This window comes from Carassius gibelio, chromosome A1 (assembly GCF_023724105.1).
Source record: "Carassius gibelio isolate Cgi1373 ecotype wild population from Czech Republic chromosome A1, carGib1.2-hapl.c, whole genome shotgun sequence".
Classification (NCBI taxonomy): Eukaryota; Metazoa; Chordata; class Actinopteri; order Cypriniformes; family Cyprinidae; genus Carassius; species Carassius gibelio.
In genome coordinates this window covers 9659186-9673443 of record NC_068371.1, presented here as the reverse complement: position 1 = coordinate 9673443, position 14258 = coordinate 9659186, and the positions used below count along the sequence as shown (strand labels likewise).

The following is a 14258-nucleotide window of genomic DNA, read 5'->3' as shown; positions in this document are numbered from 1 at the left end:
TGCATGCAAATTTTGCATCCTAACCTTTTATGACAAAATCTGAGTAGTTAATCAAAACAAAAATGAACATGACATTTACCCTGACTAAAATGTATTAGTTTACAAACAATTATGGGCAGTAGACCTAAAACATTTCTAAGAAGAAAGTACTATTTAAATTCAGTTCTAGTTTTATTAAAGTTGATATATTTAACGTTTTGTACTTAATGTTACAAAACCATTACAAAAACGCAATAATGATGTCAGAACACTTAAGAGTGCGTCCTTTTCTGTATTTATATATATATATATATATATATATCATGTTTAAGTATTCATAATAAATTCGAAATCATTCGTAAATATTGCAATACTTTTATAAAATTGCTTTTTATAGCTGCAGGGGCTTGCTGACAGCTGCTCGCTTCGCTTATTGGCTGTCACTGGACCAGAACCTCGTGCCCGTATGCTTAAGCGCAAAGCATGATGCGCATGCGCAGTTCGCCATAAATCGCCAAACAGTTGTGGTTCCACGAGTTTGTGTTCCTTCCACCGCTCTGTAGGCTACAATCTTGCGGCAGCATAATGATTACTATTTCTTGGATACATTAAACTAGGATGATCAGCCCGGCGGTGGCCGAGGCCAGAAGGCGTGCGTTTTAAACAACAAGCAGCTGTAAATCTCTGGAAGCTAGTGGTAACGAAGCTGTGCTACGTGCTAATGTTATGAGACTGAACCGCGGAGAAACGCCGCCTGTGATTGACAGCTCACTGACTGCTTTGTGTTACGGATTTAATCGGGTTGATCCTGGAATGGGGCAGTGGAAGCTTCGGTCTGTGTAATTTGCTAAACGGGGAGGAGAGGAAGCAGGCGTTACCGCTGCGGGCCTTCGGTCACGTCGCACACGACTTCAGTGACCGATACGTTATAACATGGGGACCTAAAGTGAATTCAGGTTAAACAACACTTTTCCGCAATTTTCTCGGACTTCGCTCTTGAAATGGCCGGTTTTACAGATCTGCGGGAGAAGCTGAAGTCGATGACACCGCACAGGGACAAAGTTTTCGAGTACAGCGACGGAGAGAAGCGCAAATACCACGACTCGGATGACGACGAGAGTGAGCACGAGGAGCGGCGGGACGCAGAGGCGAGCAAAGTTAAAAGTAGCATTAAGCAAGCGAATATCTTCACGCAGGAGGAGTGCGCGCGCATTGAGGCGAAGATAGACGAAGTGGTTGCCAAGGGAGACAAGGGGCTCTACCGGGAGCACACGGTAGACCGGGCGCCTCTGAGAAACAAGTACTTTTTCGGTGAGGGCTACACGTACGGCTCGCAGCTTGAAAAGCGCGGGCCCGGGCAGGAACGGCTGTACTCCGAAGGCGAGGTGGACGAGATCCCGGACTGGGTGCACGAACTGGTCATCGATCGCCTCGTGACGAATGGCGTCATACCGGAGGGCTTTGTTAATAGCGCCGTGATCAATGACTACCAGCCCGGGGGCTGCATCGTGTCCCACGTGGACCCCATTCATATCTTTGAGCGACCGATAGTGTCCGTGTCGTTCTTCAGCGACAGCGCGCTCTGTTTCGGATGCAAGTTCCAGTTCAAGCCCATCCGCGTGTCCGAGCCCGTGCTCTACCTGCCCGTGGGGCGCGGCAGCGTCACCGTCCTCAGGTCGGTAACGTTACTAGTCCGGACAATACTTTGTCACCATTCATTTCCAGAGCATGCTATTATTATGCGATTCTTTAAAACATCATGTGTATATCCATACGAAGAAGTACTGTGGCAGTACCATAGTATTTTTGAAATGTACTATGGTGCATGTCCAAAATACCATGATATTAACATAGCACGTTTTGGTACTGTTTTGCAAGTTATATGTGATATTGTCTTACCTTAATACTTTTGATTTATAATGTAATGTATAACAATGCACTTGCCATATGTATACAATGGTACATTATAGTACTTCAAAAGATTAAATTACACAAAAAGTACTATAGTATGGTACCATCGTGATACCATATTATTTTAGATAGTATGGTCCAATGTTATTTTAGTATCATTGAGATAACGTTACAATTATAGTTTTTATCCATAGTTTTAATACATTTATACTTTTATATTTTCAGTTTTTATTTTATAGTTGTAGTAATTTTGTTATTTTTATATATATATATATATCTATAGATTTTCATCATTTCAATTTATTTTGGTGCAAGTTTAACTAAATGATTATAAGAAGCGTTCCCTGAATTTAAAATGTAATATTTATTTATTTTATTTCAGTTAACACTCAATTGGAAGAAATGTTGTTTTATAGTTTTAGTTAAATGTAACCCTGCTATGTTTATACCATGATGTTCTTAGAAATATCATGCAAATAGCATTGAATTTAAATTTCAGTACCATGGTATGCAGGTGCATGTCAATAAATTAGAATGTCGTGGCAAAGTTCATTTATTTCAGTAATTCAACTCCGAATTTGAAACTCGCATATTAAATTTAGTGCACACAGACTGAAGTAGTTCAAGTCTTTGGTTCTTTTAATTGATGGTTTTGGAGCACATTTAACAAAAACCCACCAATAGTGAATTGTTGGTCTTCTGGAAAGTATGTTAATTTACTGTACATGTACTCTATACTTGGTAGGGGCTCCTTTTGCTTTAATTACTGCCTCAATTCGGCATGTCATGGACGTGATCAGTTTGTGGCACTGCTGAGGTGGTATGGAAGCCCAGGTTTTTTTGACAGTGACCTTCAGCTCCTCTGCATTTTTTGGTCTCTTGTTTCTAATTTTCCTCTTGACAACACCCCATATATTCTTTACGGGGATCTGGTCTGGTGAGTTTGCTGGCCAGTCATGCACACCAACACTATTGTCATTTAACCAACGTTTGGTGCTTTTAGCAGTGTGGGCATGTGCCAAATCCTGCAGGAAAATGAAATCAGCATCTTCAGAAAGCTGGTCAGCAGAAGGAAGCATGAAGTGCTCCAAAATTTCTTGTTTAATGGCTGCAGTGACTTTGGTTTTCAAAAAACACAATGGACCAACACCAGCAGATGACATTGCACACAAAATCATCACAGACTGTGGAAACTTAACACTGTACTTCAAGCAACTTGGGCTATGAGCTTCTCCACCCTTCCTCCAGACTCTAGGACCTTGGTTTGCAAATGAAATGCAAAAGTTGCTCTCATCTGAACAAAGGACTTTGGACCAGTGGGCAACAGTTCAGGTCTTCTCCTTTGCCCATGTTTGCCCAAATTCCTTGACACTTCCATGTGTGGTGGCTCTTGATGCCTTGACTCCAGCCTCAGTCCATTCCTTATGAAGTTCACTCAAATTCTTGAATCAATTTTGCTTGACAATCCTTTTTCTTCAATAAGTTTTCCTTCCACTCAACTTTCTGTTAACATGCTTGGATACAGCACTCTGAGAAGCCAGCTTCTTTGGCAATGAATGTTTTGTGGCTTACCCTCCTTGTGAAGGGGGTCAATGATTGTCTTCTGGACAAATGTAAGATTAGCAGTCTTCCCCATGATTGTGTAGCCTAATGAACCAAACTGAGAGACCATATTGAAGACTCGGAAACCTTTGCAGATGTTTTGAGTTGATTAGCTGATTGGCATGTCACCATATTCTAGTTTGCTGAGATAGTGAATTGGTGGGTTTTTGTTTAATGTGAGCCAAAATCATCACAGTTAAAAGAACCAAAGACTTAGACTACTAAAGTCTGTGTGCACTGAATTTATTTAATACACGAGTTTCACATTTTAAGTTGAATTACTGAAATCAATGAACTTTTCCACAACAATCTAATTGAGATGCACCTGTATTTCAAAATGTTGTACCATTATCATCACTGTACCATGATACTGCCACATTTTTTTGTAAGGGTGTTACCATTCTGGTAAAGCCAAAAAAAATACATATTATTACTATAGTACATATAAGAAAATATTTACTTAAAGTATCCCACAATTTGCATGTTTACTATCCTGTGGTGTTAGTTCATTTTAACATGACATGCAAAAAAATATTTAATTTTTTTATTTGCATGAATTATTAGCTTTTCATTATGAACCATGTCTTAAAAACATTATTTTGTGCTTTTGTAATCGTGCTAAAATGTAGTAAAATAATGAGCTCTGGCTCATGCTTTTACTGCTTTGATTTTAGTGGCTATGCAGCTGATGACATCACACACTGCATCCGCCCACAGGACATTAAGGAGAGGAGAGCCGTCATCATTCTGAGAAAGTGAGTTGCTCTGGTGTTCAGTCAAAGTTGTTCTTGAAAGATCTGGAAGCGTCTTTAGGGGCGTACACTGCTCTGATATCTGCTCATGTTTTGCTCTAGAACGAGGCCGGATGCCCCTCGCTTGAACACCAGTTCACTGAGCCCGTCCATCCACTCTTCTGAGAGAAGACACATACTCAAAGCCAAACGCTCACACCGCAAGGCCGACCCAGATGCTGCACACAGGTACTTGCCAAGACTTTCATACCACATTCAGGTCTGTCTCCATCATATCAACAACTTCTAGTTCACATAGTCCACATCTTACATTTTTGATAATCCATTTCACTCGGACCAACATGAAGGCTACCAAAATAGTGTGGCTTGTTTTCTACTCCTAAAATGGGAAATCCTAATTTATATTAAATGTGTAGAAAGATTATAGTGTTACAGCAAAATAATTAAATATGACAAATGTTTAAAATGATGTAAACTAAAGACCAGTGTAGAAAACCTATTATCTGACACTGCTTTTCGCCTCATAATATTTTCGGATTGGTGGTATTTCTGCTACAAGAGTGCTGTCATATCAATCAGCAGAACATAAAATTACGTAAAAAAATTTCATTATTCATCCTCATGTTGTTCCAAACCTTTATGCTGGGGACAGTATGAACTGTCATTGAAAATAGAGCTGCATTAAAGATTCTTTTTCCGTTTCTGTTCCATGGAAAAAAGTAACATCATACATGTTTGGAAGACCTTCCATACTTAAAAACAAAGAGTCTTTAAGACTCACAAAACGGCTGCAGTCCACACATACAATTTGCTAAAAGCATTTTGCTCTTTTCCCTTACACAGGCCTCGTATTTTAGAGATGGACAAAGAGTTACAGAGGCGTTCCCTCTCCTCCCGAAAGAGACGTCATGGTGACAGCAGTTCAGAGAACTCATGGAGGAGAGCTGACGAGAGAGAGCTGGGCTCACGCTACACAGATGATCATGCGACCACACGACGAGTCAAGATGAGACGTCACTGAGACGTAGACACCTTTTACGTTTGCTCGAGGGGATGGGAAGCCAACAGAGTGACTCAGTAAAAGAGAAGCTTCCGGAGTGAGTGGATTCAAGGACATCAGACAGTCGCTGCTTTACTTAAGAGGCTTTATCTATCTATTCAGACATATCAAAAAATATACTTTAAAATCCACTATATTTTGTTCTGTGTGTTTAAAGGAAATGTATGGAATAAAAAGACATCTATGCTGACTAGTGGAATTCAATCCTATTTCCCCAGTTCGCATGCATATTCTATTCATCAGTCATTATGCATACAGCTCATTTACCATAACAATATCAAATAAAAATGTGTATTGGTCAGTTTTTTTCAAAGATAGATTTTTGAGAACTGCTCCTTTTAAACTTGTAAACAGATTTGTTGAATACATTTTTAAACACAATAGCTTAGAACAGGCAATCAAGCTACTTTTAATTTTTGCAGAATCTTAAAAGTCACAAAAAGTGAGAAAGAAAATGATTTTTTTTTTTTTTCATGCCATTAGACTGACTTAAATTAAAAGTATGATAATAAAAATATCTTTGATTCGATTGCAGTGGCTTGTCAGTTGTTTTGCCAGTGCACAATGACTTTACTTACAAAGACCAAATCGAATCTCAGACCTAGAATCATCTTTGATATGCTTGACATGCACAATATTAGATCCCCATGTTTCTAGAAACAGGATAAAAAAAGAAATAGTCATCGCTTCATTTGAATGAAGTTCTTTCTGTTCTCAATACTTATTTCTTTCTTTTCCATTTAAGAGTGGTGTTGCCATTATAACAAGTTCTGATTGACAACCATGGTGATTTGTTTTATCTCTTTATTTCCAAAGTAAAGAATTCATTGTCAGAATAACAGCTGACCTTCGAGACCTCTATAAGACTGTCATAATGACAACATTTTTATTATTTTCATACTGTGTTTCTGAGAATGAATAAAAATGTAGAAGAACGATGTAAATGTGCATTTGACTACATGAGATTCTATATACAGTTTGTATTTAAGAAGCTGACAGATTAATCTATTTTTGTTTAAAGGTTGAAAACAAATGGAGCAGATTAGAATGCATAAAATATTAAAGGGAGATGTTCCTGAAAGATTCTGTCTATTCTTTATTGTTCTTGTTCTAAAGAAAACTGAGGTTCATATATGTTGTATTTTGTAGCTCACTTTTAAATTTCAAAAGCAATTTCAAACTTCTTTTTTTTTCAATTCCTGGTGGGCCAACACACACGATGTAGTTTTCAAAGAAGCCTGAAGGACTGATTAGTGTTTAATTAGAGTTGAATCTATATGGAATAGGTCAGTGGTTTTCAAACCTCTCCACGAAGTACCCCCAGCACTGCACATTTTGTATGTCTCCCTCTATCTGACACACAAACTTCAGGTCTTACAGTCTCCACTAATGAGCTGATGAGTGAGTCAGGTGTGATAGCACCATGACGTCACCCAATAAATGTCCCACAGGTTCTTACTACAAGTGCTGTTTGTAAGCGGAAAGAGTGCGTAACTGTCCACTAGAACAGTGGTTTTCAAACCGGTCCTGCGAGCACCCCCAGCACTGCACATTTTCTGAGTCTTCCTCATCTATCACACATCTATACGCCCTGGGCAAGACCCCCTTCGAGCGCCCATCAAAAAGAAACTTGCCCCACATGTTGCCTATCCCTGCCATATTGGGTTGATTACTGTGTTGCTTATAGGCTAGTGTTAATGTAACTGCTTTACATAAGGTTCTAGGGGAGACGTATTACTGTTTTCAGTTTATAGAGGGGTGATAAAACAGCACTAAATGTATAGCCAAAGTACTAAAAATGAAATTATAATTTTAATAAATGATATAGGCTATAGTAGAGTGTATATATGAGTAAATTAAATCAGCAATACAAATATAACACTTGATAGTAACTAGATTGGAGTGTTTTAAACAATTTCATTTAACAGCAGAATGTACAATTGAGTACTAAAGTACAAATTAATTATTTAATTTGTTTCACGGTTCGCCATACAAATGTAAAGGAAATTTTATAAAAAATATTTTAAATATTTACATTTTCCAATTTGTGACCAAATTTTCCATACATTACACAAGCAATGGATTAAGAAAATACCAGTATAAGAACCTAAAAATAATACGAAATTATACAATTTATGTATCAAAATGATAAAAACGTTTTTAATTCACATAAAAAAGTACTTTAAATTTATGAAAAAAAAAAAATAATAATGTTGGGCCGTTCTGATAAAATAAATGACTGTACATGATTTTTCCTTTTTGTCCGTGCTTAGAAATGAAGAAACGCACTGTAAAGTTCTGACGTTTATTTCTATTTGTGATCTCATTGGTCCATATGTACGTCAATCAGATGGATAGTGACGTATCAGGTGTTTGTTATAGTTGAGAGGGCAAGTACGTGCTGGACAAAACTACGCAATTTGATACTCCAATGGCTCTGAATTGACATTACCCTTTAAAGGTAAGGTAGCGGTTTAACTCGTGCTTATAAACTGTTAATTGTTTAATACCACCAAGTGTGTTAGTTTTATGCATTTGGCAGCTGGTGATGTTAGCAAACGCTAATAACACAGCGAAACAATATCGTTTGATTCAGTGTAGTCTGATTCTCAATCATTTGAACAATTGAAAACAAGTATTCGAGTTTGGAGGTATAATATTAAGCAAGGGAAACAATTCATCGTTAAACGTGTGAAATAGCACGTCTGTAAACATGACACATGTAAACCACTGAGAGTTAAAAATAGTTTTGCACACTGTGACTGTCTTATCTGAAAACACAATTATCTGGGTTTTAAAGTCCATCTGTATGCAGGCCTCGTTTAATTTAATGTGTACTAACTGTAACATTCTAACAATGAATGTAGAATTTATTTTGTTTTCATTTGCATGCGATCTGGCCAAGAATATTCTGTTATTTTTTGTAAAATACCTTTAGGAATTTAGTTCTTGGCAGGCGTGTGAACCGGTTAATCTTTTTGGAATAGAAATATTAAGCCTAAAAGGTGTCTATGAGATATTCACCCATGATTTACTAGTGTGATCTATAGATTACAGGCCCCTGGGCACAATGTCTTGTAAAGCCCCCCGCCCCACACAATTATACAGTACTATTTGTTGGAAGCACCTCTGCTGATTATATCAACCAGACGTTGGTATGCAGAACTAGTGTAAATAGACACTTTGAAAAAAATGTCTTCCCCTTGCTTGAGCCCCAAGCGTGCATGGGCTCCTGCCCATAATGCCCATTTGGATAATAGATAGATAGATAATTTATTTTGTCCTCAGAGAGGCCCAGAATGTATCATGATAGATTTCTATAAACCATGGAGGTACCCTTATGTGTGGAAGAGCAAGTGACATCAAATGGTCATGCACTATAAGTCTCTACTGACATTTTCAGACAGTCTCACAGAGGAAGTGATGTATTATTCTGGTAAAAGGCGAGGAGAAGATGGGATTGCCGCTGTCATTGACTTCCTGTTGTCCAATGCCCGGCTGGTGCTGGGGGTCGGCGGAGCTGCGGTGCTGGGCATTGCCACATTAGCTGTGAAACGGGTGATTATTAATTATTTTTGCTTACTACCCAGTTCTGGTTGGTCAGATGATATTATATTGTTTATAGAGTGCGTAAACAATTAATTAAAAAAGCTTGTAGCTCACAGTAGGTCTGCATTTACTGGTTTGTAAGTTTCCATTAAAAAAATATATATATTCTATTCTAATATTCTAAGCTTGTTTTGATTATTTATTTAAAAAAAATGGTCTCCTCCTCCTCTTCCTGTGATGTCGTAGCTGATAGAACGTGCTGGTAGGCCTCCTGATGAGAAGCCTGACAAGATGACAGACAGCTGGGAGGAGTTAAGTTTGGTTCGTGCCTCCCCCAAACTGCTGCACAAGAGTATAGAAGGAGTGGTCATGAAACGGATTGCTACCGCAACAAAGAAAGGTACGTGGAACATGCTTAACCTCTATTAAGAAGAATTATTGCTAAAAGACAACAAGAAGTGAATACAATGAGCATATATAGGGTCTTATTCTGCACAATTCATCTATGCATGCTAGTGCCAAAAAATATTAATACTAAATGTATTAATTCTACTTTTCAAATTTGTAAATGTCTTAAAGGGGGGTGAAATGCTCGTTTTCACTCAATATCCTGTTAATCTTGAGTACCTATAGAGTAGTACTGCATCCTTCATAACTCCATAAAGTCTTTATTTTTATTATATTTATGAGAGAAAGATAGTCTGTACCGATTTTTCCCGGAAAAACACGAGCGCCTAGAGGCGTGACGTGTGGGCGGAGCTAAAGAATCACGAGTGCCAGTAGGCTTTTGCGTTGAGAGCATGTGGAAGCTGTGACACAGATCCAGAGGCTGAAATTTAACAAGAGCAGCATCAGCAAAGGCGTCTCTATGTGGTATGTACTTAAACTGTATATACTTGCTTAGCGGTTTTGGAAAATGACTAAGTTCCACTTTATGTCGTCTTTTTTTTTTTTTTAAGCTGTACATGTGGAAAGTGCAGTTTGATGACAACATCGCATGTTGTTTACTTGATGTGCTTACGCGCTGATAGCTAAGTTAACAACACAGAGATATTTGAAGCAGTTTTACTCACCGCCTGCGGTTCCAACACACAATCGTGACCCTTTTTCGTTGGGACTGCATAATCCTTAAGAAATAAACAATGTGCAATCCGAAATGCAGGGAACAAACAAAAACACTTGCACAACTCCGTTGATGCTCTGTAAAAATAAACTCCATCCACTGGGCCCTTAATGCTGTTTCTCTTTTGGTAATCTGTGCAGGGTTGTCTTGCCCTGGCAACCAAAAACACACTCCTTTTGTGACTTTTCGCAACGCTCTCGCTCTGATCAGTGAATCGCTCTGATCAGTGAAATGTCTGTGCTGCTCAGCCTCGCTGTATGGGAGCGCGCGCTCTTCCGGCAGAAGTTCCTTAGGACCCATATAAGGAAATTCCGCTCCATCTAACGTCACACAGAGCCATACTCGAAAAAAACTTTCCGAAACTTGTGACAAACCGGAAGAGGTTTTTTTGGAACAAAAATACTCCTTCAAACGTACAACTTAATTTTTGAAACTTTGTCCATGTTTAGCATGGGAATCCAACTCTTTAACAGTGTAAAAAACTCAGTATGCATGAAATAGCATTTCACCCCCCCTTTAATGGTATTTATTTAAGCATTAATGTTGTTACTGAACATCTGTGTCACTAAAAAATATGTCATGTTATGGAACTAAAATTGGCTGTGAATGCTGTTTTTAAGTAGAAACCCTTTTCTGTGTTTAGCGGAGCTGTCCCAAGCCATTCCCCTGCCCTCACCTGAGCCCCATTGCTGTGACGCTGACCCACCTCAGCGACGGAAACACATGGATCTGTGTGTGATGACGTTTGTGGACCGTCTGCAGCAGTACTACAGAACACGTGTTTGTCTGTCAGCAGAGGAGGTGTCTGTCGCACAGCAGAGAGCGTTAGATATAGCCACAGAGATCAAGGCCTTCCTGCACTACAAACACCCAGATATGCCACTGGGAGACATGACGCTGGCGGGATCATTGATCGACAACCTGCAAGTGGTTAAAGCCGACCATGCTTGCTTGATCGTGCCCCTACAGGTATCAAGATTCTATGTAGACCACTTGTTTACTTGCAGGTGTAAAAAAAGAAAATTGCTGTTAACAATAATTGCTATCCCATACATCTCAAAGACCCATAGAAATTCATAGCCTGCAGTTTTATTACACATTTATATTATATTATGGTGATCATAAATATATTTGTTTTTCTGTATATTATTGTCTCAAATCTTCTTGGGCCATTATCTGTTCAAATCTCCATGTACATTTTCACGCCAGGATGTTATATTATATTATATTATGTTATGTTATGTTATGTTATGTTATGTTATGTTATGTTATGTTATTATATTATATATAAATAAAAACTAAGTCCCCCATAAATTTCCAAAACACCAAATAAATGTTTTTATTATACAGTATATAATACATTTTTATAATATCATATAAGTTAATTTTTGCAAATTATATTTAATGCAATCAATGCAGGAGCGGAGCTAGGGTTGGCCTTCCTACCTACAACTGGACATCCTTTCATAATATAATATAATATAATAAACAATATATAATTTTTTTTGTAACAATATTTAGTTTAGATAATATTCAGACAAGCCTTCCAATATTAGTAGTTGGATCTTTGATCTTAAGTATTGACCTTACAATGGCCATGTGCTTGGCCCTGAAATTGTATTTAAATTTGTTTCAAATGTGTTTCATACAGTTGGAGTCCAGTCTGTGGACACCTATTGTGGGAGAGGACACATTTTTGGGTCACCCTCAATTCTGCATGGTGCGCCGTGAAAACCTTGAGTACTTCCCAAGGGGGCGGAGCTACTGGGATCGACATTTGCTGGCTGGATACTTGTCATCGCGGCTTGTTTCTGAGCAACTAGGCAAGACAGTGATGGAATCAATGAACTGGCCATTGTTGACCGGAACCCTGGAGTGCGAGGTGCGACCGGTGCTTGGGTCTCCTGAGCTCAAACTGGAAATTAAAGGGTTAAGTCAAAGCAGTTATGAGAGTGGAGAACGCTTCTATATAACAGTGTTGCCAACAGTGCGCCTTGGTGAGATGACGCTTATGGCACAACGAGAGATCACTGGGTCATTCGACTACGTCTGGTACCAGAGCCTATACACTAGCGAAACAGCCAGACTAGCAGAGCTTGACAAAGCAGACTCGGGGGTCAGAAGGAAGTGCCTGAAAACACTAAAGGCGGTGTGCTGCAACTGTCCTTCACTGCGCAAGCTCAACGCTAGCCATCTTAGCAATGTCATCCTACACATGAGTGAAAATGAAGCAGATTGGACGGAATCAGCGTTCGCTGACAGGTTCCTTCAGGCGATCACTGAGCTAATCGGATATTTGGAAACTGGAATCTTGCCTAGTTACTTCAAACCTAATTTGAATCTGTTTCAGGGTTTGAATGAGGACGACATTGATGAGATGGGCTATATGCTGTACTCTGCTGTAACTGAACCTGAGATTCTACTGATCTGATACACTCCTCCTATTCCTTCTACGCACAGAATAGTACTTTTATCAAAACTCTCTATGGCAACTGGCATTAATGCACCTTTAAACAATGAATGTAAAATTACATATCATTTTATAAGGTGTCTATTTATGTGTGAAAATGTATGTGTATTTCCAATTACCTACTCCTTTAAAGGGGATTTTGAAGTGACATTGGCTCCATTTGACTATGCAGCACATACCTAGACAGACACTCTGCTTGGATGTAGATTTTAAAGAAGTGAGAGAAAGCTTTTCATAGTTCAGACCATTTGACTGTGACTTAAGATGGATTTTCTTTGGTTGGTAACCTGTTCTGAGCTCTGCGTTTACCATGAGTATATGTTTTATTATTTAGCTTTTATAAACAATGGCAGAAATCACAGACTACGCAAAGCTGTGTTAACTCTGAAGAAGCAAATAATTAATATTAAGACAATAAAGCAGTAATGCAATGCTTTTGTTGATATATTTCATATATATATTTTATATACTTTTTTTAAATTGAATTTTCTTTTGGTCTGTTATTCTTGCTTATAAAGTAGCAAACCTACTGAGTGTGTTTGTGGAAAAATGTTATCTAAAAAGGTACCTATCCACATTCTAGCATTTTGTCAATACTAGGATAAATGGCTTTGAAAATACATTATTAAACTTAAATTTAACATGTAAAATGATAACTTGCAAACAAGTTTGGTTTAAAAAATAATAAATAGCAGAAACAAAAATATTGGTAGTTCATACAGATCCTACATTGCTGATAAGGTTATGTCCCAGAAAACACAGAACGTTCCTTTAATGTTAGTTTTTGGTTCCCGTTTGGATATTTATTTATTTTTTTGAGAACCAAGAAATAACATTCTAGGAACTTTATTTTTAGGTTTTAGTTTTTGCAATCATAAAATAACGCTCCCAGAATGTTGCAGGATGGTTATTTTTTTATGACCTAAAAATAACATTCCCTCTAACGGTTATTATTTGGTAAATTATTGGGTGAACTATCTCTTTAAAAGCTTAAGGGTGTGCTATAAATATATTGATCATAAATGGCTGTTGAAATGTATTAGAACAGGGCTGTCCATATCATGGGGCCGATGTCCTGCAGAGTTTAGCTCCAACTTGCTTTATCACACCTGTCTTTAAGTTTCTAGTATGCCTAGTAAGAGCTTTATTAGCTGGTTCAGGTGTGTTTGAATGGGGTTGGAGCTAAACTCTTCAGGACATCGGACCAAGTTTGGACTTCGGACCTGGGTTAGAGGCTCAGACCCAGAAACAATGGAAGGTCAAAATGTCGACTTATTAAGCAGACTTTCAGGTGGAGGGTTAAATTCCACTAGTATGCAGCATAAACATTCACTGTTTTCTTGATGAGCTTAAAATATTCAGCAACTGTCAGAGGAATTTTTGCTAGGGATATTTAAAAATAAATCAATAAAACTTGTAAAAATGGAATCTGGTCACCCTTTCAGTACATTTTAGCAGCTATCATTAAGATAAAAACATTACAGACAGTTAATTTGAAGCCATATATATATATATATATATATATATGCACACAAAAATTTACTCAGGATGTCCTGTTTGACTTGCACGAATTTTCCCTTACTTGCCAACATCTTGGCCTCCAAGATGTGGATCAGAAGACACTGCCCTGTTTACAGCAGTACTCTTATCAACCTGCTGGTGGAACTAAGGAGCCACATTAAACGTGGAAACACATACTTCATGTTTGTTCAAAGTATGCAAAGCAAGCTTGTCACCAGAGCATTCCTTTTAACATTTTCACAATGTTGCAATACACCTAGAAGGCCTGGGGAAACTACATGGGCACAATGT

The 14258-nt window shown here is 38.2% G+C and overlaps 2 protein-coding genes across 2 annotated transcripts; both read left to right on the top strand.

Moving 5' to 3' along the window:
* Positions 1-467: 467 nt before the first annotated feature.
* LOC127987222 (RNA demethylase ALKBH5) lies at positions 468-5494 on the top strand. The gene is made up of 4 exons (XM_052589518.1): positions 468-1654; positions 4167-4247; positions 4347-4472; positions 5088-5494. The coding sequence occupies exons 1-4, from the start codon at positions 981-983 to the stop codon at positions 5263-5265; spliced, it is 1059 nt and encodes a 352-aa protein (XP_052445478.1). The 5' UTR covers positions 468-980; the 3' UTR covers positions 5266-5494.
* A 2132-nt stretch (positions 5495-7626) lies between these two features.
* LOC127987134 (mitochondrial dynamics protein MID51) lies at positions 7627-12877 on the top strand. Its single transcript, XM_052589438.1, has 5 exons — positions 7627-7765; positions 8708-8862; positions 9100-9253; positions 10620-10945; positions 11628-12877. Exons 2-5 carry the CDS (start codon positions 8728-8730, stop codon positions 12405-12407), a joined length of 1395 nt encoding a protein of 464 aa, XP_052445398.1. The 5' UTR covers positions 7627-7765; positions 8708-8727; the 3' UTR covers positions 12408-12877.
* The last annotated feature ends 1381 nt before the right edge of the window (positions 12878-14258 follow it).